At 33.5% G+C, this 23933-nt stretch overlaps 1 protein-coding gene across 1 annotated transcript in view; it reads right to left on the reverse strand.

Moving 5' to 3' along the window:
• PTPN13 (protein tyrosine phosphatase non-receptor type 13) overlaps nucleotides 1-23933 on the reverse strand; it is a 213733-nt gene that overhangs the window by 158689 nt on the left and 31111 nt on the right. The window contains 4 exon segments of the mRNA XM_051966187.1: nucleotides 551-736; nucleotides 3165-3230; nucleotides 7329-7507; nucleotides 18176-18295. Coding sequence (XP_051822147.1) covers nucleotides 551-736; nucleotides 3165-3230; nucleotides 7329-7507; nucleotides 18176-18290 — 546 coding nt within the window. The 5' untranslated portion in view covers nucleotides 18291-18295.

Below are 23933 nucleotides of genomic sequence, written 5' to 3' on the forward strand. Positions count from 1 at the left end.
GAACTGATGCTGAGTGAAATGAGCAGGACCAGGAGATCATTATATACTTCAACAACAATACTACATGATGACCAATTCTGATGGACCTGGCCATCTTCAGCAATGAGATGAACCAAATCAGTTCTAATGGAGCAGTAATGAACTGAACCAGCTACGCCCAGCGAAAAAACTCTGGGAGATGACTAAGAACCATTACATTGAATTCCCAATCCCTATATTTTTGCCCACCTGAATTTTTGATTTCCTTCACAGGCTAACTGTACAATATTTTGGAGTCCGATTCTTTTTGTACAACAAAATAATGGTTTGGACATATATACTTATTTTGTATTTAATTTATACTCTAATATATTTAAAATGTATTGGTCATCCTGCCATCTAGGGGAGGGGATGGGGGGAAGAAGGGGAAAAATTGGAACAAAAGATTTGGAATTGTCAATGCTGTAAAATTACCCATGCATATAACTTGTAAATAAAAAGCTATTATTAAAAAATAGACATGCATAAATACAATTTAAATTAAAAGCCACAGATTAAAACAGTAGCTTACCCCAGAAAGGCTTCCAAGAACCAGCTTTACCAATTGTTTTACATAGGAGAAAGAAGGTGCACAATTGCTGTTCCTAATGTGGGCACTGCAAGCATCCAGGACAGTATGTATAGAAACACGAGCATAAATAACATCCTCACACATTCCAAGCAATATGCTGTTGAGATGGTCTCCAAGCTTGATAGGCTGAGTACAAAAGAAGGAAAAGTCATGTTAAATTCACCTTTACAGATAATATAATAATAATAACTTTCATCATCATATACACTTTACACATACTTAAATGTAATCAGGGTAATCTTTTAGAGATAGTAATCACCACCCCCCCCTCTAATAAACCAGTGGGAATGGAGAAAGGTAGTGTGCTTGATTAGATTTTTCTTTTGATTTAATAGATTAGTAGCGTGTCTGTTTAATATACCTAAAAATAATTATTCTTGCCCCTGCCCAAAAAATATTTGGTAGCTGAGATATTAATGTAAATCAAAGCAAGTCTAAAGTTTTATTTCACACCTATAACACTGACAAATTTGGTAAAAGAAAAGAAAGAAAGGAAGGAAAGGAAAGAAAGGAAAAAGAAAGGAAAGAAAGGAAGGAAAGGAAGGAAGGAAAAAAGAGACGGGGAGGGAGACAGGGAGGAAAGGAAGAAGGGACAGAGGAAGGGAAAAAATGATAATTTCAGAAGGAGCTGTGGGAAAATAGGCAAATTAATGTTCTGGTTGATAGAGTTGTTAACCTAGTCCAGACATTCTGGAAAGCAATTTTAAACTATGCCCCAAAAGTCCATGTATACCCAGAAATACTATTAATAGGACTATACCTGCAAGGAGATTAAAGAAAAAGAAAAAGATCTTATATGTATATATTTACATTGGTTCTGTGGTATGTGACTTTAATGGAAACCTACTGTGCTATAAGAAATGACAAGCAGGATGATTTCAGAAAAATCTGGACTTACATGAACTAATAGAAAGTGAACAGAACCAGTAGAATGCTGTACATAGCAACAGCAATATTGTTCTGTGAAGAACTATGAATGATTTAGCTTTTCTCAGTAATAGAATGATTTAAGACAATCTCAAAGAATTAATAATGAAGCATATGATCTGCCTCCAGAGAAAAAAGTGACATTGTTTGAATACCGACTGAAGCATGATATTTTTTACTTTCCTTCTTTTTCTTTTATCTTCTTTTCAAAATGGCTAATATAGAAATGTTTTATATAATTGTACATGTATAATCTGTACTGTTTACAACTTAGGGAGGGGGGAGAAGAGAGTAAGGGAAGGACAGAATTTAAAACTCAAACCTTAAAAAAAGTTTAAAAATTATTTTGACATATAATTAAGAGAAAATAAAATATATATTAAAAAAATTAGGTAACAAACAAATTCTTGCTTAATGGTGCTGAATGTCAATCATCGTAATGACTAGCACTGAACTCTACTATAGAAGCAATGAAGGAATGTATAATTGAGAATCTAGATGATACCTCTTGAGAAGAAAATAATTTGATTTAAACTTTTCTAAGGAGTCTAAGGATTGATATTTGTTTCAAAAAATAACTTCACAAATATGGATCACAAATAAGTGATCAGTTTTCTCAAATAATCTACCTGTAACTAATATTCCTATTATAATATATCAGTCTTATTAAAATGGAATCAACACCAGAAGTTATTTTTTCCATCAAATTACACATTCCTACATTTCTTTGAAACATATCCACATTTTATATTTTTGTCATATTTCATATGTAAATAAATTGCAAAATATATTTCTGAGAAATATTTTCTGTGGCAATTTAACTTTCTTTTATCATTGTTAAGAATCAGGTAATATTGAATTATATACATAAATATATATATATATATATATATACATATGTATTGAACTAAAATGAGAAACATCTTTCAATGAAGGTAAGAAGTAAAACTAGAAGTTTACATGAACCTTAACAATTAAAAAAGAACTGTTAATAATTTTGTTATATCTAGATTCTACATTTACTTCTCTCCTAGCCACAAAAATACCATAAGAACCATAACAAGACTGGGATATAGAAAGCATGAAGAGTTAAACTTAACTAAATAAATGATTGTAACCTTGTGGTATTTTCCCCATCTTAACTGAGTTCCAAGAATTGTCTGAATCAAATTGCAATCAACTGATCAAGCATTTTTTAAGAACCTAAGACATGCCAGGAATTGTGGTAGGTTTTGGGGTACAATTGCAATAAATAAAACAATAGGCACTCTCACCACATAGTAACAAAGTCTTTTAGAATTCCTATTATCAGTCATTTCCCTAGAACAATAAGAGGAAAAACCAACCTACCAGTTTTCCAATTTTTACATAGGAATACAAATACATTTCACAGAATAAATCTGCTACTCTCTTACCTTACTTACCTTTTACTCTATTTCAGATACTAAAATGAATTTGTCTGGTGTTTTACTGAGGGTCATTTGTCACAGAACATTTTTAAATAGACATTCAAAGAGATGCTGATTCTATGTCTATGCTGCTTCTGAACATATTTTAAAATGTGGAAGATTTTTTATTTTAAGATGTGAAAACTAAAAATAAAAACAAGTAAAAAAGTCTGACTTACTTGTGTTTGAGGTACTTCATGGTCAGCTCCCCAGTATAATGTCATTCCAAGAGAATAAATATGTATCTAAGAACAAAATTCAAACTGTTAGTTATAGCAACTTAACAATTATGTAAAAAAAAACTGTAGATAAACAATGCCAGGGCAGACTGGAGTATACACTTAACCTATCTCCTCCAATGCCAATCACGGTGTTCTACTCATAATAAATACTAAATAAAGGTTTGTTGAATGGAACCAGCTAACATTTACAAACAAAAAAGATGCTTTTTCCTCACCAAAAACACTTGTAAGAGAGATTTTGGATACTCATTTACCATTCTGAATAAAAATATTTATGGTTTATTAAAAAAAAACTGACACTAGAGAAGACATTTATTCTAATCATTAAAATGAAATATTGTTAGTATCAAAATTTTGCAAAAGAAATTCTCTAGTAAATTACCAAAACATTTCCCAAATAAATGTTAATGTAATTCAAAGCTGCTGTTTTAAATATGGATTGTTATACATCCTAATTTACATGCTAATATTAAAATAGGTTCACTGAGTAAATATTAAGATTTTTACTCTTAGGAAATAGCTGTATGAAACAGATTAACAGATTAAAAAAAAAGCAATGATAATCATTTGACTGCCTTTTCATTCTATTGACTGATATATATTTATACACACACACACACACACACACACACAAATATATATTTGCCCATAAATGCATATACATATATTACTGAAAATGGTCCAATAATATGCAAAACAAAAACTGTTCTAACAAACTGTAATGTTATTAACACTATATCCGCAACAAGTAGTAGTAGTAATTTTATAGCTAACCATTAGAATTCAGCTACAATTCACAAAGCCTATACCATTCTTTCTCTGTAAGAACTGTACATAGAATAAAACCATACTTTTCCTTTAGTATAAGAAAACAGGATCATATTTATTTCACAGAAGGAGTTTTGTAGTATTTCTTTTTTCCCTCTTTTACTCAATCATTAAATGGTTATTAAGCAACGTCTATCATCAGACCCCACACCAAATATAAGGGTTACAAATATGAGAAATCCCACTGATTCTGGGGATTTTTTTAATTTGAGAGATCATCTATAGTTTCTTCAATTTCTTTTTTTGAAGAGTAAGTAATATAAATTCTCTATTGGTTATCCCTAGAATGTGACTATAATAAAAGTGATCACATGCTATGATATAGTCTGGTCCTCTGCTACCTGACCAGACTATATCATAGATTCATACTCAAGGACACTATAAGAGACACTGTAATTATGAAAAACCAACATACATAGAAAGATACTGGAAGAAATAAAGCTCCACTGGAATGGCGATAGCTTGGTGGCATGGAGAATATACAAAGCATGACCCCTTCTGGGTGACTTGATAGTAATCTGCATCATATGTCATAGGATCAATTGTCTCTTTTGATACATGCAGGAATTTTCAAAGCTACCACTACTATTACTCCCCAAAAGAAGCAACAGCTACCTCAGAGAAAAGGGTAGAAATCTCTATCCCCAAAGCTTCCAAGAGCTGAAGATTCTCAAAGGATGACTGATTTGTTTAATTATCCTATCAATGTAACTATGTTGTTATAAGATAAATGCTTTTCAGAATTCTAAGGCAATCGTTATTTCTATTATACTGTAATACCCTGGAGGGGCAAGGACTGTTATATTTCAGCTTAAAGGGACACATTAAATGTTTGCAAAATTTCTGTACTGTCTCTGTATCTAATTTCAACCTCGACTTGTTTGATCCTATTTCCTTCTGTGCTATAGAAGAGAAAAAAAAAGAGCTAGCCAGTTGAGCCAACTTTTAAGTTTTATTTACAAGACAATGAAAAACTATCTTAGTTAGTATTCCTTCTTTAACTAGTTTATCTTATTGGTCAGACTGACAAAAAGAAACTGTGAGAAAAGAAGTACATTAACGAACTGTTGGTGAGGCTGAGAACTAATCCAACTATTCTGGAAAGCATGTGGAATTATGCCAAAAGTTATTAAACTATGTATATCCTTAGACCTAGTAATACCACTACTAGGTCTATCTCCCAAAAAAATCAAAGAAAAAGAAAAAGGACTCATACATACAAAAATATTTATAGAAGCTCTTTTTGTGGTAGAAAAGAAATAAAAATTGAGGAGGTGTTCATCAACTGGGGAATGGCTAAACATCATTGCAAAATGAAGTGAGCAGAACCAAGACAGTAATTATACCACTAACAATATTATAAAACAAACTACTTGAAAGTAAAAGATCACCACAATGACCAACCACAATTCCAGAAAACTCATAATGAATTATATCTTTCACTTCCAGGTAAAGAGTGATGGATTCAATGCAGACTGAAAACTACTCTTTTTTATTTCTGCATATAGTTAATATGGGCATTTATTTTATATGACTATCTATACTTGCAATGCACTATGTTTTTCTTGCCTTCTCAAGAAAGCAGAAAGGCAAGAAAGAGAATTCAAAATTGAAAATAAAAATTAATTTGAATTTTTAAAAACGGTTTTATCTTAGAATCAACTGAAATTTGATATTAAATTCTGCCTCTCTGAATATCCTCCTTGCCAACTTGTTAATAACATCCAATCATAAATTTTTGGCATAGAAACAATATATTTCAAAATAGTTTGAATTCTTTAACGAAATGAAAGTAGATTTTCCAACAAAGCTTCAAGAGATTACTTTGATCTAGAAAAGGCTATTGTGTAAAATTGGTGGGAAAAATCTCCTTTTCTTTCTATTTTATAGCTTTGCCTATTCTCATTAATCAGTTTAGCCTATAATTCAGGTCAAATGATAAGAACTTGCTTCACATTTCATAAAACATTTGTTTAAGGGCATGTATAGTCACAACAGGGCATAGAAAATGAAACTGCTGATGTAGGACACTATTCCTGTTTAACAGGTTGCCAGGTGTATGAACCATGTGAGGACAAAGCTGACAGATGAATTTAAAAAAGAGATATGCAGGAAAACTGAGCTTGTATTACTTGACAACTCTGAAGATTCCTATATTGTAAAGAAAATTGCTGTGTCTTATTAGCACAATTTGGTACTATTTGGTAGGCATTTAAACATTTTTTAGACAAATAGAATAATCTTTCAGAAGGAAATATATCAAAAGCATGATAATTTCAAAAGGAAAAAAATTAAATTGAAATTAGTTGAGTTGTGGCTTTTGTTAATCATAAAAAAAAAATTCCCTTTGGGGGAAAACACATAGCTTAAATGTATACCAGTCATACTCATTTAGAAGTAATCAAAGTAACTAAAAAAACCTAAGTCCAGTGATTTGATAGAATTTGGAAAAAAATTGAGCATAATCACAGCTTTCAATTATACTCATGGAAAAATATACCTATTTAGAATATTTGTGCTATAAGAAACAAGAAATATGAAGATTCAGAGAAGCACCAGAAGATGTAATTAATAAAAATAAAACAGACTAAGGATACAATATTCATAATGACTATAAGAATGTTTTAAAGGGGGGAGACTCAATTCTGTTTTATTAGAACAATTAGTTTTATTAGCTCCAGAAGTGAAAAAAATTATAATTTCCCTTTTTAAAAAGTAGGGGAAGGGAGCATGAATATCATTTAAACTGTCAGACATGATTAATGTTCAGGTTAGTTTTGGTACACAGCTTTAACTGTCTCATTCTTTAAAAATCTGTCACAGACCTTCAAAAATGAAGGTGGCATAAAACCAAGATACATCAATAACTAAAAAAAATTTTTTTAAATGTCTATTGCAAATGGACTCAACTAAGTTACTTGAGAGGTTCAGAAATCAGTTAATTAATGGTCTAGCACAGAAATTTTTCAGTCTTTGGGAACAAAAGCTGGCAAAGAAATCCCTAAATGGCACTCAAACATCTAAATAACAAGTTAATGAAAGAAATTAAGTAACAGAGAATTTTTGTTGTAAAAAAAATTTTCTTCATTAAAGTATCTCAGAGTAGCTTTAGTTTAGATAAAATTTTAACTATGTCTTTTCAAAAAAATGAAAACTTTAATTTGTGTTTCTAGAAGTATATAACAGAATGGATTTGGATGGTGGTGGTAGGGAGGTAAAAGCGAACACTACTTTTTCTTTTCTCCTCTTTAAATAAAAAAAAGTTTCAGTTACCTTTTCAACATCTGAAAGAGAGTTCAGTGATTGGTTCTGAAGAATCTCAGGAGCAGTGAAGGCTCGAAGATCTTGATGGGAAACACTCTCATCTGTAAATGTCACACTGCCAGATGGCAACAGCAACAAAGACCATGGAGAAATGATGAAACCCAGAGCAGTAGGATCTGCTGTGTTCACTAGTTAAAGAAGGAAAGAGGAAAAGAAACACTTAAAATACAAATCTGAATTACAGAACTTTATTTGTCTCAATTGGATTATTCTTGACACAAAATGACAATATTGTTAAAGCTCCTTCAACAAATACAGACAATAGGATATAAGATGAAGCATTTCTTCCTGGCTGTTTCTATATACAGATTTAGGTCAGAATGAAGAATAAATCAACCCTTAAAATACTGACCAAACCACAGGAGAATAGTACTCTACATCACAGCACCAAGTTGTAGAAGCATGGAAATCCTAGAAGCTAGAAAACAGAAACTTCTAACTAACAATCCATCATAAAAAGTCAGATTTAGGGGCAGCTAGTTAGTGCAGTAGATAGAGCACCAGCCCTGAAGTCAAGAGGACCCGAGTTCAAATTTGGCCTCAAGATACTCAGCACTTCTTAACTATATGACCCTGGGCAAGTCACTTAACCCAATTGTCTTAGCAAAAATAAATAAATAAGACAAAATGCCAAATTTGAGGGAGGTTATTCTTATGAGTATGAGAAATGATAAGGAGGTGATGTAGTAGATAAAGTGGCAGATTCAGATGGGTTAAAAATAATGACTTTAGTTTTAATTTGACTTCAAATACTTCCTAGCTGTGGGACTCCAGGCAAGTCACTTCATCTCTGTAGGCTTCCATTTCCTCATCTGAAAAATGGGAATAATAGCAGCACCTATCTCTCTCTCTCTTTTTTTTTTTAAATTTTTATTTAATAATTACTTTATATTGACACTCGTTTCTGTTCCGATTTTTTTTTCCCTCCCTCCCTCCACCCCCTCCCCTAGATGGCAAGCAGTCCTTTATATGTTGGATATGTTGCAGTATATCCTAGATACAATATATGTTTGCAGAACCGAACAGTTCTCTTGTTGCATAGGGAGAATTGGATTCAGAAGGTATAAATAACCCGGGAAGAAAAACAAAAATGCAGATAGTTCACATTTGTTTCCCAGTGTTCTTTCTTTGGGTGTAGCTGCTTTTGTCCGTCATTTATCAATTGAAACTCAGGTCTCTTTGTCAAAGAAATCCACTTCCATCAAAATATGTCCTCATACAATATCGTTGTCGAAGTGTATAATGATCTCCTGGTTCTGCTCATTTCACTTAGCATCAGTTCATGTAAGTCTCGCCAGTCCTCTCTGTATTCATCCTGCTGGTCATTTCTTACAGAACAATAATATTCCATAACATTCATATACCACAATTTACCCAGCCATTCTCCAATTGATGGGCATCCATTCATTTTCCAGTTTCTAGCCACTACAAACAGGGCTGCTACAAACATTTTGGCACATACAGGTCCTTTTCCCTTCTTTAGTATTTCTTTGGGATATAAGCCCAATAGAAACACTGCTGGATCAAAGGGTATGCACAATTTGATAATTTTTTTGGGCATAATTCCAGATTGCTCTCCAGAATGGTTGGATTCGTTCACATCTCCACCAACAATGCAATAGTGTCCCAGTTTTCCCGCATCCCCTCCAACATTCATCATTATTTTTTCCTGTCATCTTAGCCAATCTAGCAGCACCTATCTCAAAGAGTTATTGTGGGAATTGGATAAGAGTTTAATTTCCACAGTTAAGAAACTTTAATCAGAAAAAATGAAATTGAAACCTAAGAAATGGAAGCTAATTTGGAATAAGGAAAGAAAAAGTAGTGGAGGGAAAATGCAATTAGGATGAGGGCTTACTCAAAAGTGGAAGGAAAGATATAATTAAGAATTTATAGTCAGGTTGGAGGGTGGGGAGACAAAGAAGTAATGATGTATTTAGAGGTGGAGACTCATGTGGGGGAATTAGACTCACCAAACAGGCTGTAACCTTTGTAGTACTCAGCCACTAGGGAAATAGAGGAAGGATTGACTAATTTCCAAATAAAGTGACCACCAAGGGAAAATGTAATGATGTAACAGGGATGGAGATTCACACTCAGGTGGGAGCTTAGACACTCAGATAGGCCATTGACCTCTGGTACCTTAACAATGGGGAATCATAGAAAGGATTTGCATTTTGGGTGAGGTATAAAAACATATGTCAATTGATTCCAAATGTGCTTATTCTATAGGACACCCACATGTGCAGTTATTTAATTCAAGACTTTTAGCTTTATCCCTCTCGAGTCCAATGGAGTTATTTCTCACATTATTATGAGGATCAAATGAGGTAAAATTTATAAAATACTTCATAAACACACTGGCTGATACACAGGAGGTGCTTTATAAATGTCAGCTATTACAAAATTTCATTGAAAATATTCATGATACAATGTCAGCAATTGGACTCTAGAGTTAATTGCTGGAAATTTGGAAAATACTATGGCAGAAACTAAGCATTGACCAACATCTAACATGTTATATCAAGATAACATTGAAACAGGTTCATGATTCAGACATAAAGGGTGATACCATAAGCAAATTAGGAGAACAAAGGATAGTCCACCTCTCAGATCTGTGGAGATTATGAAATACAAAATGGATAATTTTGATTATATTAAATTAAAAAGTTTTTTTACAAATGGCCAATTCAGCCAATATTAGAGGGGAAGCAGGAAACTGGGGGAAAGCTTTACATTCAAGGATTCTGATAAAGGTCTCATTTCAAAAATATATAGAAAATTGACTCAAATTTATAAGAATACAAGCCATTTTCCAACTGATAAATGTTCAAAGGATATGAAGACAATTTTCAGTGGAGAAATTAAAGAATGAATTAAAAATAAAAACTGGGGCACTAATGCATTGTTGGTGGAGTTGTGAAATGATCCATTCTGGAGAGCAATTTGGAACTATATCCAAAGGGCTATAAAACTGTATCTCAAAGAGATTATTAAAAAAGAGAAAAGAACCCACAAGTGCAAGAATGTTTGTAGCAGCCCTTTTTGTAGTGGCTGGGACCTGGAAAATGAGTAAATATCCCTCAATTTAGGAATGGCTGAATAATAATAATGTTATGGAATATTATTGTTCTATAAGAAATGATCAGCAGGATGATTTCAGAGAGGTCTGGACAGACTTATATGATCTGATACTAAGTGAAATGAGTAGAACCAAAAGAACATTGTACACAGCAAAAAAAAGATTATGGGTGATCAACTGTGAGGGATTTGGGCTCTTTTCAACAATTCAGGCCAGTTCCAAAGATCTGGTGATGGAGAGAGCCATCACATCCAGAAAGAGGACTATGGGGACTGAATGTAGATCACAAGATAGTATTTTTACCATTTTTTATTATTGTTGTTATTATCTGCTTGCTGGCTTTTTCTTTCTTATTTTTTTTTCCTTTTTGATCTGAATTTTTTTTGTGCAATGTGATAAATAAATGTGGAAATATATTTAAAAGAATTGCACATGTTTAACTTATATTGGATTACTTACTGTCTAGGGGAGGAAGGCAGGTGGGACAGGAGGGAGAAAAACTTGGAACAAAAGGTTTTGAAAAAGTAAAAGTTGAAAACTATCTATGCATATGTTTTGAAAAATGAAAAATCTATTATTTTTATTTTTTAAAAAGCTTTTATGAACTTGGAAAAATCACAATCTTCCTGGGCCTTAGTTTCTTCATCTATAAAATGGGGCTAGGCTAGATGGCCTCTGCAGTCCTTTCATTTTGGAAGGGACCTCAGAAGCCTCACTTGGTTGGTCACTGACTTCAAGTGCAGTGCTGTCTTGGTTTCATCATAACTGCCTTTGTGAGCTGAACTGGAAAATTCCAGCCAAAATTAACTGAGTTGCAATGTAACTAGGGCCTGCCAGGGTCAAGCCAATCTCAATAGATTCTGTTCCATAAGGCTCCCAGAAAACTGCTCGTGTTTAAAGAGAGCAAACTATGAATTCAGATTCCATTGGAATGGAGGGGGGGGAAGGGGAATGATATATTTCAAACATTAAAGGAAATATTTGACTTCATTTTAAAAATTCCCCTACAAGTTATTAAAAGAAATAATTTCAGAAATACAATTCTACTTGATTTTCTTTCCAATTCTCTGATTAGTCCTTCTTTTGAATCCCTCCTCTATTCTCTAGGGCCTAGGGCCCAGTGAAAAGTTACCGATTGTCAAAGCTATACTTTATCATCACTATTTTTTGATCTTTAGAGAAATCTGCTATATGGTGTGCAAAAGATTTACAATGGCATAATTCAAACCTTCAAGTATCCTAAAATTAGAATACAAAAAGTTGTTTGGGAAATCCAGTCTAAAATATTTATTAGGTGTGTAAGTAAGTCACTTAACTCTATTTGCCTCAGTTTCCCCATCTGGAAGTTGGAGCTAGAGAAAGAAATGGCAAATGACTCCAGTATCTTTTCCAAGAATATCTCAAATGGGGTGGTGGATAATTAGTTACAACTGAAACAACTGTACAATCCAATCAATGTTACTGCGTGCTTGCTATGTACTTGGGACTATACATTCTTGTATGTATAACTCCTAAGTACATATAGGTGCTTCATAAAGTGCTTATTGACTGAACAACAAATCTATCTGTACACATACACAATTCACGTATATAAGCATTATCTAAAGATACTGGAGATTAAATATTAAAGTAAAATAGTCCTTGGATTTCTACTTTAAGTATTCATAAGATAATTGCTGTATAATGTACTTTTTTCTGTAAGATTGTTGGTTATGTTAAAAATCTTATTCCTATAATATGAAATATAGTAAAACATAAATAATGAGGTAAAAATGCCACATTTATTTTTTTTCTTAATTTTAACAATTATTTTCCAGTTTTTCACTTGTTCAATTCTAAAGAATTTTTTACAGCAATGAGCAAAATGCTACTTACATCTTCTTTTATTCTGCCCCAAAAAGAGAATGATCTTGATATCCAAACATATCCAAATAATACTTCAAAACCATTGGGATTCTGTAATGGGTTTAGATCAAAGAGGCAACTAGTAGTTTTTATTTACTGTGTTAACTACCAGACTCCTGAAGAAATTCCAGACCATGCAGCTTATAACAAAACCCTTGTTTTTCTTGCAAACCATGCTGACAATGCAAACAAACAATGTGTTTCAATAAAACTGATTCTTAAAAGGAAAGAACAACTAGCAGGAATGTGGAGCTTTGTGGACAGAGGCAATTTGATGACCTTTGAGTATTTCTCTTGTAACTAATCTCTTATAAGCCAATTGACCCTGGCAGCTGGCATCAGGGAGGGAAGAACAACAGCATTATCAATGGAATGAAATTTTAAAAAAATATATTAAAAATGAACTTTAGGGATTCCCCCCTTCCCCAGTCATCTTAGGTTCTTTCTCACAAAACTCTTCAGATGTGTACCCACATTGATTCCTTTGATATTAAACCTCTAGTCTACTCCTTAAAGAGTTTTTACTGGGAGGGGGTGGGGAAAGGTAATGTCTTCTAATCTTTCTTTCCATCCAGTTTTTACAAAGAAAATCAAAAAAAAAAAAAAAGAATGAAATAAAATATTTTTGTGAGTCTACATTTCCTAGAGGACAGGTACAAAATGAAATTCTTTAAGCTAGTTCCAGTATTCACTACATTAGGAAGGCTTTCTACATTTAACTGCACCTCCCTTTCCCATCAGCCTTAGCAGATCTCAATTCCCTTGGATTTGCAGATGACTCTTTATAGGTACATGCCCAGGAGAGTCACCAAGAGCCTGACCAAAGATGGAATGAATTTCTCTCCTTGGCTCTGAGAGCTTAAGTTCCCGCCTCCAGTTGGCTTGTCTTCTCTGACTCTGACGCTGAGTTCCAGCTTATATGCTCTACACTGAGTATAAACCAATCATTATATCACTAGGAAACCATTATTTGTTGTAAGATTATTGAACTAAGAGAACTATTAATCACCATGCTAAACTAGATAACCATTGTATTTATCAATTCCACTGACTTAACACCTTGTAAGAATCCTTGTTTCAAGTTCAGAGTTCTGGCCCATAATAGTACTAGGTCAGCATCTAACAAGTTTAATAAATTGAAAGTCCTTATGTAATTATGCAAATCTGACTTCAGAGGTATCACTAAAACTTGGTAGGATAAGACCCATAAAAGGAATGTGGCTCTGCATGTTTATATTTTCTTCAAAACAAATGAAAATATTAAAAGAAAAATGTAGCATTTAAAAAAATATGTCATGTAAAGAAATCCAGGAATCTGAGCCAAAAAGAATAGCAGAAGTCACATGGATGAAGGTGAGGGAAGGAAGAAACAGAAGTGATTTTGTCATTGAATTAACTGTTGGTGATTACATAAGTGATTAACAAGCTCACCAAAAAGATAGGATATAAGTGTGATGGGGACTATAACAATCCAGTTCTCTATTGTAGCTGTATACATATCAATAGCAGAGGACCTTATGTCTTCTTGACTCATCTTAATTAAAATTTCCTCTTTCAAAAAGCAAAAAAAACCAAGAAATTGTTTTGGATCTGATTCTCACTGAATTGAAAAAAATTGGTGCCAGGATAGAAATAATAGAAACTTTGGGTGTTAAAGACCATTCTCTTTCTGTTTTTTAATGATGATGATAGGGAAAGGACCCCTTTTCCAATGAGTCCTAGTCTTCTCATTAAGTGGCCAAAATATTTAGTTCCAGCCTCAATATGTGTTCTTTCAATAAATTGTCTGAATTAAAGTATTGATGGATTTGATCTCCTTGATCTCCAAGGGACTCTTCTTTTTCTTTTTGCATTCTGAACTTAGAACACCTTAAAATAGAAATTTGCTAGCCATCACTGTTACCAATAATCTAATTACTAAATACAATGGTATTTCCAGTCCTTATTCTACTTGATTTCTTTGAAGCTTCTTATACTGTTAACTCACCTATGTATTGAAATTATTTCTCTTCCTTTGATATCTTCACCCTTTCCCCTCCCATTGCCACCTTTAACCCTTAGTTCTGGCATGGTTTCTCTGACTACTTGACAGTCTCCATTGCAAGATCATCTTCCATCTCATTCATCAAACACAAGTATCCATCATGGCTTTATTCAGGTCTTTCTTCTCTGTCTACTTTCTTTTTCAGGGTTCTCAACAATTCCCTTGGGTTCAAAGTATCATCTTTATGTAGATGATACCCAAATCTAATTATTTCCTAAACTTTAATCTCAATTCATTTTTTTCTTTTTTATATCACCAGTGCATGTAATATGGATATTTTAAAATAAATAAACTAGAAAATGAATTGAGGAATATTTACTGGATCTTCTTTCAAGTTTGGGGAAATGTTATGAGTTCAAATGTTGGAGTTCCTGTTCTTCTCAAGGCAAAGCCGGTTTAGAGGCTTGGAGCCCTTCGGATGTCTCCAAATCCAAAGGTTCTGTCCTCCAGCCTCTGCCTCTGCTTTCTTCTGCCTCCAACCAAGACAGAGATGGAAGGTCTCTCTTATCTCCTTCTGGGGAGCCCAGCCACCAACTTGCCACGGAGAGAGGGCTTCTGGCGTAGCTCCACTGAAATCTGTCAAAGTGTTCTCTGCACCAGAGTCGCTCCTCTTGAGTCCAGGGCGATCAGCCAGCCAAGAGGAAAAAATGTATTCTGCCATAGATCCCTCATCGCTGGCCTTTTATCTGCCTCTTCTGAGAGAATGGGATTATGGGTTTTCTCCCATAGTGCTCTCTGGCCCAATGAGCTTTAAGGAAGGTGTGGACTCCCTGAAAGTAGAAAGTCTACTTTGTGAAGCTAGCATACTTGTGGACTCCAATGAGTAAAGGTGGGAACACAAGCCTTGTCTTGATTAGTTCTACTTAGTACCTTGTTTCAGGTTCTGGCCAAAACATCTTCTTGTAAGATTAGATCAACTCTAATTAGTTAGCAGTTAGTAAGGATTCCAACAGGGAAAGCCTCAATTTCCTCCCAGAACCTATATTCTTCTGTGAGGACCAAAATTTATGATGTGCATGAAAACCTTTGGTAAATAAAAAAGTACTATATAATATTCAATAAAGCATTGTCATCTCTGGGCATAGGCCCTTATGTATATCCACTCTGACCCCAAGACTGACTGTATTTCCATTTTGTTGCCACTTTGGACCCCTGAGTATCCAATACTGGTCGAAGAAGACTACAAGGTTCTGGTTTAGTTTTCTGTAGATCTTGGGACTAGCCTTTATTTTAGCAGAGTAATCACCACCAGAGTAGCCAGGGATAAAGTCCAAAAGTCCTTATTGTCTCCTTTTCAGTCTGTCTCCTTGCCTGGGGCCCGGGCTAGCTTTCTGGAGGCCCTTCACACAGGCCTTGGTTTCAGTGAGGGAAGCAGGAGAGTCACCAAGAGGCTGATGAAGATAGAATGTCTCTTTCTGTCCAACAACTTGAGCTCCAGCTTATATACTCTATTACAGGGGTCCTCAAACTACAGCCCGCCAGATGCGGCAGCGGAGGATGTTTATCCCCCTCACCCAGGGCTATGAAGTTTCTTTATTTAGAGGCCCACAAAACAAAGTTTTTGTTTTTACTAAAGTCAGACCCTCCAACAGTCTGAGGGACAGTAAACTGGCCCCCTATTTAAAAAGTTTGAGGACCCCTGCATTATCATTACATCATTACAGTATACTGAGTATAAACCAATCATATCACTAGGGAACCATTATTTGTTGTAAGATTAAATCAATCATACTGAACTAGATAGAGAATGCACATGCTAGACTAGATAACCATTGTCTTATCAATTCCACTGAGTTAACACTTTGTTTAAATCAATCATACTGAGCCTTAAGTATATTTCTCCAAAGTTCCTGCTCTTTACAGAAGACAGTATTCTATTTGGCCTAAAAGATAAATCTCTTAGAATTCAGGCTGAATTCATTCATTGGGTTCATTGGGGTTCATTGCTTTGAACCCCAGGAAGATCTAGACTAACTGCTTATTGATCTGTTCATTTAATACCATATTCACACATTAAATGTTAATATCATTTAACACCATATTCACAAGTTAAATTCATCTTATCTTGATGAAGCTTGACATTTAAAAAATATTTACTCTTATGCTAACATCCAGGTTTAGTTGCCTTACACACCAAACTCACGTGGCATAATTTAGCATTACATTTGGCATCTTAGAAAGAGCTGTTCTGAATAAGTTATGGAATATCAATGTAATGGAATATTACTGTTCTATAAGAAATGATGAGCAGGCTGATTTCAGAAAAGCCTGGAAAAACTTACATGATGCTACGTGAAGTAGGTAGAATGAAGAGAACATTGTACACAGCAAAAAGATTATGTGATAATCAACTCTGATGGACTTGGCTTTTTTTCACAATGAGGTAATTCAAGGCAATTACAACAGATTTGTGATGGAAATTGCCATCCACATTCAGAGAGAGAGCTATGGAGACTAAATGTGCATCAAAGCATAGTATTTTCATCTTTTTTTGTTTTGCTGTTTGTTTTTTTCTCTTCTGATCTGATTTTTCTTGTGCAGCATGACGAATATGGAAAGTTGTTTAAAAGAACTACATATGTTTAATCTGTATCAGACTGTTTGCTGTCTTAGGGAGGGAAGATAGAAGAGGAGAGAGAGAAAAATTTGGAACACAGGGTTTTGCAAAGATGAATGCTGAAAACTATCTTTGCATGTATTTGGAAAAAATAAAACACTATTTAAAAAAAAAAGAAATAGAAAGCCCTGTCTTCTGCTTCTACAATTATACTTCATTTTGAGTTTTTCCATTACTCATCTAAATACAGGAATATTAAGCATAAAAAGCCTTACAGAGAAACAATTAGATGGCACAGCAGATAGAATGCTGGATCTAGAGTCAGAAAGATCTGATTTCAAATTCAGCCTTTGACACTTACAGGGCTATATGACCCTGAGCAAGTCACTTATCTCAATCAGTCCACTAGAATTTATTAAATACTAAGGGGCAGCTAGATGCTGCAGTAGACAGAGTACGAGCCCTGAAGTCAGGAGGACCTGAGTTTAAATTTGACCTCAGATACTTAACACTTCCTAGCTATGTGACCCTGAGCAAATCACTTGACCCCAATTGCTTCAGGAAAAAAAATTTATTAAACACCTCATATATGCTAAGTATTGTGCTATATACTGAAAATAAAGACAAACCAAACCAGTTTCCTCATGTGTAAAAAAAAAATAATAATATCTATTTCCCAAGATAATTGCAAAGCATTAGAAAAGCCTTAGAAGGCCAAATAGATGCCAGATTTTAACTTGATTCAGGACTTTTCCAATGCAAAGCTATTGAGGCTGGGTTGTATATCCTTAAGAGAAATAAGAACGATTAATCCTTGGCCTCATAATTGTTCTTTAAATTATTTTAAAAATATTCTTGACACAGAAAAAGTTTTATAAACTGATAAAAACCAAGAAAGCAAATTCACAATGAATATAACAATGTTAAAAAAAAAAAAAAAGCAAAGCAAAGCAAAACAAAACTGAATTCTGAATAATAGCTAAGACTCTTCCCAGAAGAGAATTGAGAAAATAATAGTTTCTCCTGCTCTTTGTCTGAGATAAAAGATAACAGAAGTGGAAAATTGCATATACTGTTAACATGAAATGAATTGTTTAGTTTTGCTGAACTGCAGATGGAAAGAAATGACAATGGAGTAAAAAAAAAAAAGTCATCAATAAAACATTTTTCCTAAATTGGCATATGATATTTTGATAAATAAAGAATACCTTTTCTGAATAATTCCTGAAGGCTTTCTGCACTTTGACTTAATACGGCCCATATTTCTTCTTCTTGCAGTGGTCCTCCCCGAACCTCCAAGGCCTCAGCTAATGACACATGCATATTATCTAGAACAAAAAAAAGAGAATTTTCACAATTGCTTTCAATTGTATTGCCTTATCATAACTCAAAGCACTATGAAGTCAGTAAATCACGAAAATTTCAAATGTAATTAAACATTAAAAACATAATGGAAAATATAATTATATGACTTATAAGTCTCCCATAGCCTCTGTAATAGGCTTATGAAACAAATGGTATATAGATGGCAAAGCATCTACTTGAAACCTAGAGCAATACATTTGTTTTGCTTGGCTATGCATAGTTGTTACTAAGATTTCTTTTTCTTTCTAATTTTGAAAAAGGGAATAAGAGGGGAAATGAGTTAGCTTTGAATGGGATAAACTGAGTGAAGACCTCTCATGGGACTGTGATCTTGAACCATAGCCTAATTGTGACTTGAGAGTTTGCAATAACAAATTGAGCTATAACTAAAAAGCTGCAGGTATTTGACATATCTTGGATGAATACTTTCCTTCCTGATTCCATCCACTTCTTAATTAGCATTTAAGTACTTTTTTTTTTTTTAAGGCACTGATGACTTTGGGAATTCAGGGTATTCTCTCATCCAAGAATATCTGCTTATATAGCAATTCTCAAGGGAAATTTGAATTAAGATTTATTTATTCTTTTGTTTCTGGGATAGATTTCTGTATTTAGATTGTAAGCCTGGACTCCTTCAGACAATGGGAGAAAAGGTCAAGGGGAGTGGGGTCTTCTGGTCTATATAATATTGTGTTTTGCAGTTTGTAGTTTGCGCTCGTCTAGTGATAACTGTCTGTTGGAAGTTGGCTTTTCTTGCAAAATCGGAATAAATCCTTAATTTTTTTTTTTGTTTTTTACCTTGAGAGTCTGTGATTTTAATTTGGGTAAAGTTCACTGTCCCACCAAGCTTTAAGTTTACCCCCCTAAACAAAAAACAGGAAAAGGGAAAAAAAGGAAAATATTCAAGCATTCTTTTTTCCTTTTTTTTTTTTTTTTTTTTTGGCAATGAAAGGAATAGAAAGAAGACAACCATCAGGAAGGACAATTTTGAAAGTTACATACTGAACTTATATATTTAAAAGGAAAAGCAAACTACTTAAGTCACATTTTTTCCTAATTAATTTATATATGGAAATATTCTCTTGTGTGATATATATATTCTCAATAAATCGGGGGAAGAGGATTACATACTTTCTTCTTAAAAAATATTTTATTTTTCTCAGTTACATGTAAAACAAATTTTTTTACATTTGTTTTTAAAACTTTTAGAGCTCCAGATTCTCTCCTTTCCTCCCTTCTCACACCACTCCACTGAAAAGGCACATGTGAAAGTATCCAAAACATTTCTATAAAAGTCATGTTGCAGAAAAAAACCAAAACACACATATAGATTCCACTCTCCCCCCCAAAAAAACCTCAGAAAAATAAAGTTTAAAAAGGTATGTTTTAATCTATATTCATTCACAATCAATTCTTTCTCTGGGTATAGAAAGCATTTTTCATCTTACGTCCATCATAGTAGTTTGGACTTTGTATTGCTGAGGATAGCAAAGTCATTCACAGCTTATCATCCCATAACATTGCTTTTACTTTGTACACAATACATTTCACTTTGCATGAACTCATGAAGTACTTTTCAAAAGGTTAGAGAAAGACTATATAAATTATGAGCTATCAAGGTAACAAAATAAGCCCCATTCAAATTATTGATACAAAAATATTTGAATGAATATGAAAAATCTGAAATGTAAAGCAAACAGAATTAAAAGAACATTGACACTTGACAACAAAGCTTTTTAAAACAAAAGAAAAAGTATGTGCATATATATAGAAACAGGTCAAGCAGATCAATAAAATACAGTAAGCTATTACCTTTTAAAGATACTTTTTGTGTAACTATTATGTAAATAGTTGTTAGTGAATGGTTATATTAGTAATTTTTGGTGAAACAAGCTTAATATACAAACATACACACATACACAGACACATACATATTTTAAATATGGTGTGACAATAAGGAAGAAGACTATAGTAGCATAGATGTAGAGACTTCAGAAGCTACCTAATCTTACAGATGAGGAAAGCTAGGCTTAAGAAAGTTAAAAAAAACTAGTCCAATGCAGCAGGAAAATTCTGAGCATTTATACATATGAAGAATTCAGACAAAATCTCTTCAAAGTGTATTTATCTACTTTCAGCCAAGTTAACTCCTTGAACAAGGTGCCAGCTTCCATACATTTATTCCAATAAAACCCCAAAATTCATACTAGAGAGAATAATGATCAAAAAATCCAAAGAAGAAACAATGATTTCTTATACCCAAGAACTACCCCAAAAAGTCATCCAAAATCCTACAGGAAATGCAAAAATAGAAAAAGGTAAATGAGCCCTTATCACCTCCACCTACAGGTAGGACCTGAAAAAATACAATATACACATATCTGTACAAAAGTAGGAAAACTACAGTCAAGAAGCCCCAACTAGTGCAGACTAATCTGCAATTAGCACCATGAACCACAAAGTACTCAATAACATCTTATTCTGAGAAACCTGATGATGCAGGTCTCTGAAACTCAATGATCTAGGAAGACCTAACGCTAAGAGACAGGATTAGACACTGGAAATTCGGGGATCCTGAGAGAGTAAAGCTAACAACTCCACCCAAGAGCACAATAGAGTGCAGAGTCCTGACCTTAACACAAAGCTATAATTCAGGAAATAAAACTGAAAAGATGAATAACTCAAAGACAAGAAGGGGTATTTTGAAAAAAAAAATCCAAATTTAAAAATTTCCACCAAAAGAAGAATAATTCTGTAAGAATTGAAAGCTAAGACTCAAAGGAAAAATATTATTTCTCCCCCAAAATGACATGAATAACATAGAAAAAAAGAAACTGGATTAAAAAATGAAATAAAAGCTCTTGAGGAAAGAACTAAAGAATAAAAAGTGAGAGTCCCTGAAAACTAGGACAAGTTATGATTAATAAGAAATTAGAACACAAAAGACAGAAAAAATATGAGATCTAATATTAAAAAAAAAACCTGATCTGGAGAAATGAGAAAAGAGATACTTTAAAAGATAACAATCACTGGACTATCTGAAAATCATGATTTAAAAAAATAAATAAAACAAGTCACTGTATTAAAACTATGAGAATTGAAGAGCAAAATCTAAGAAAATATCCATCAATCACTCATGAAAGAAACCCTCAAAGATTTCAGAAGTCCAAGAAATATCTCAACCTAAATCCAGAGCATCAAAGTATCATTTTAAAAAATACACTAAGCATTAAGGAAGAAGCAACTCAACTATTAAAGACTCACAGCCAGGCTTATACAAGACCTTATAAACTTTTCTATACAAAAGAGGATTGGAACACAATATTCCAAAAAGCAAAAAAGATGGGCAATTAACACTTGGTAAATTCAAAGCTACAAGGAAAAGTGCAAGAAATAATTTTTAATGGAAAAGAAGAACGTGAAATTTTTCTTATAAGAAGACCACCACTTACTAGTAACTTTGAAATACAACATAAAAATTAAAAAACAAAAAACAACCTAGAAGGGTAAAATTTTTGAGCAACTATAAGAAGCTGTCTGTGTGTGTGTGTGTGTGTGTGTGTATTTTTTAAATATTCTGATTGGATTTGGGGAAAATTATCCTTTCATAATCTTAATGGTATTAAAGAGTATTAGGAGAGTTAAACAACAACAAAAGAGACATGAAGGTAGATAGTTCTGTTTCAAGGATTTTAAGAAGGAAAAAGAGAAAAAAGGGAATATATCATTATAGAAAGGAGGAAAAAAAAGGAGGTGGGGTTAGAATTTGCTGTGTGAATTCTGTGAAAAAACTGAAACATGAAAGAAGGAATGGGGGGATAGGGTATCAAATGAGCCTTGTCTGAAGTGGATGAGAACTGGACATGAAGTAATTATAAACTGGGAATGGCTGAACAAATTGTAGTACATCAACATGATGGAATATTACTATACCACAAGAAATGATGAAAAGATTGCAATGAATTCTGGGTATTATAAACTGATTCTGAGTGAAATGAGCAGAACCAGGAGAAAACTTAAAGCACTGGTGGGAACATAGAAAATCACAGGTGACAATAACACTCTTTCTCCTCCCTCTTCCCCCCCCCACTTTCTTTAAGATGATAATTTTGTATGGCTTTGGAATGATGTCATAAATATCCTAATGGCCCTTGGAAGAAACAAGATTTGTCACCCCTGATTTAAATGCTAACATTATAAAGGAAAACAACTCTGAACAACTAAAGTCTGATCAATATAATGACTATCTCCTATTAATATGACTTATTATGTGGGTGGGGCTAAGGGAAAAAGACAGTTTGGGGATACCAATATGTCAGCATTCCCATCTCCTTAGAGGGAAAGGAGAACCATTTCAGTGGTTCTGAAAATGCAGTCTATGGACCTGAGGGTTCCCAGGTCAAAACTATTTTCATAATAATACTAAGTTGGTAATGGTCAATATATAAAACTCACATAAATACAAAAGCTCTTTGAAGAATCCTCAGTATTTTCCTGAAAGTAAGGGGTCCTGAGATCACAAAGATTGGGAAGCTTAGGGACTGATTAGATCACTCACTCAATTTCTTTAGGTAATTCAACAAGTAAACAAGACCCTGAGTTCACACTTGGCTTTAATTGAAGCATTCCAGAATTCAGTAGATAAGATAATTGATGAAACCCAATCATTAAACTTATATACGTCTATAGATAAATAAGTATGAAATTATAAATTTCTATTTCATAATACTTGATATTTTTAAAACATGTAATAAAGTCTATATATTACTTTTAAATTCTACTTCTCTATGCTTCCTTCAGAACTATCTTCTGTTATTTTGCAAATTTCTGAGGGGTGAAATAAAAGCCAACCTGGACCCAAAATAACTGCCCCTCTCCAAACAAAACAAAATAAAAAACTCAGCCTAAAACTAAATTTATGATTCTTAATTTCTGATTCTAAGGTCTTTCTTTTAACTCAAATTTTTATTTTCTTATTAAACCTAAATGAAATATGTGTATATTTTAAAACAATGCAAGTGCTTATCAATTTATAGAAGAAAACAGCATTAATTAAAAAGTTCATTTCATAAGTTCATTCACTTAAAGCTGTGACCTCAAAAAAATTAAAGTCTATCTTTATTATTCCAGAAAACCTTAAAAATTAGCACATTATGCCAAAATAGCTGAAAGAATAACTTTATAGGAAAACACATGAATGCCCTAAAGCAATGGGGATAAAATTTGTTTATAGGTATTAACATTTCACATAGTTTTCAAAGCACAGAAAGAGAACCCATGCTTTCTCTTCCAAGGGTCAAGAGAGAGAGGACCAAATGGAAATAATAATATGTAATATGCTTCACTGTCATGTCCCAAGGCATTGACGAGGGATTAGTAGATTCCTTCAAAATCATCAAGTCTGTTTTTAGGTTGGAACTGACCTCAAGACAAGTGACTTGCCCATAGACACATGGGAAGTAAATGGCTGAACCAAAGCTCAAATCCAGATCCTGATTCCAAAAACATTTGCTATCTTGTGCATAGCACCACTTACTACGAGTTCCATTATCCTCTTCACTTGCATATAAAAACTGCTTGATTTTCTGTCAGAGCCCCTGA

The sequence above is a fragment of the Antechinus flavipes genome, chromosome 6 (assembly GCF_016432865.1).
Source record: "Antechinus flavipes isolate AdamAnt ecotype Samford, QLD, Australia chromosome 6, AdamAnt_v2, whole genome shotgun sequence".
NCBI lineage: Eukaryota > Metazoa > Chordata > Mammalia > Dasyuromorphia > Dasyuridae > Antechinus > Antechinus flavipes.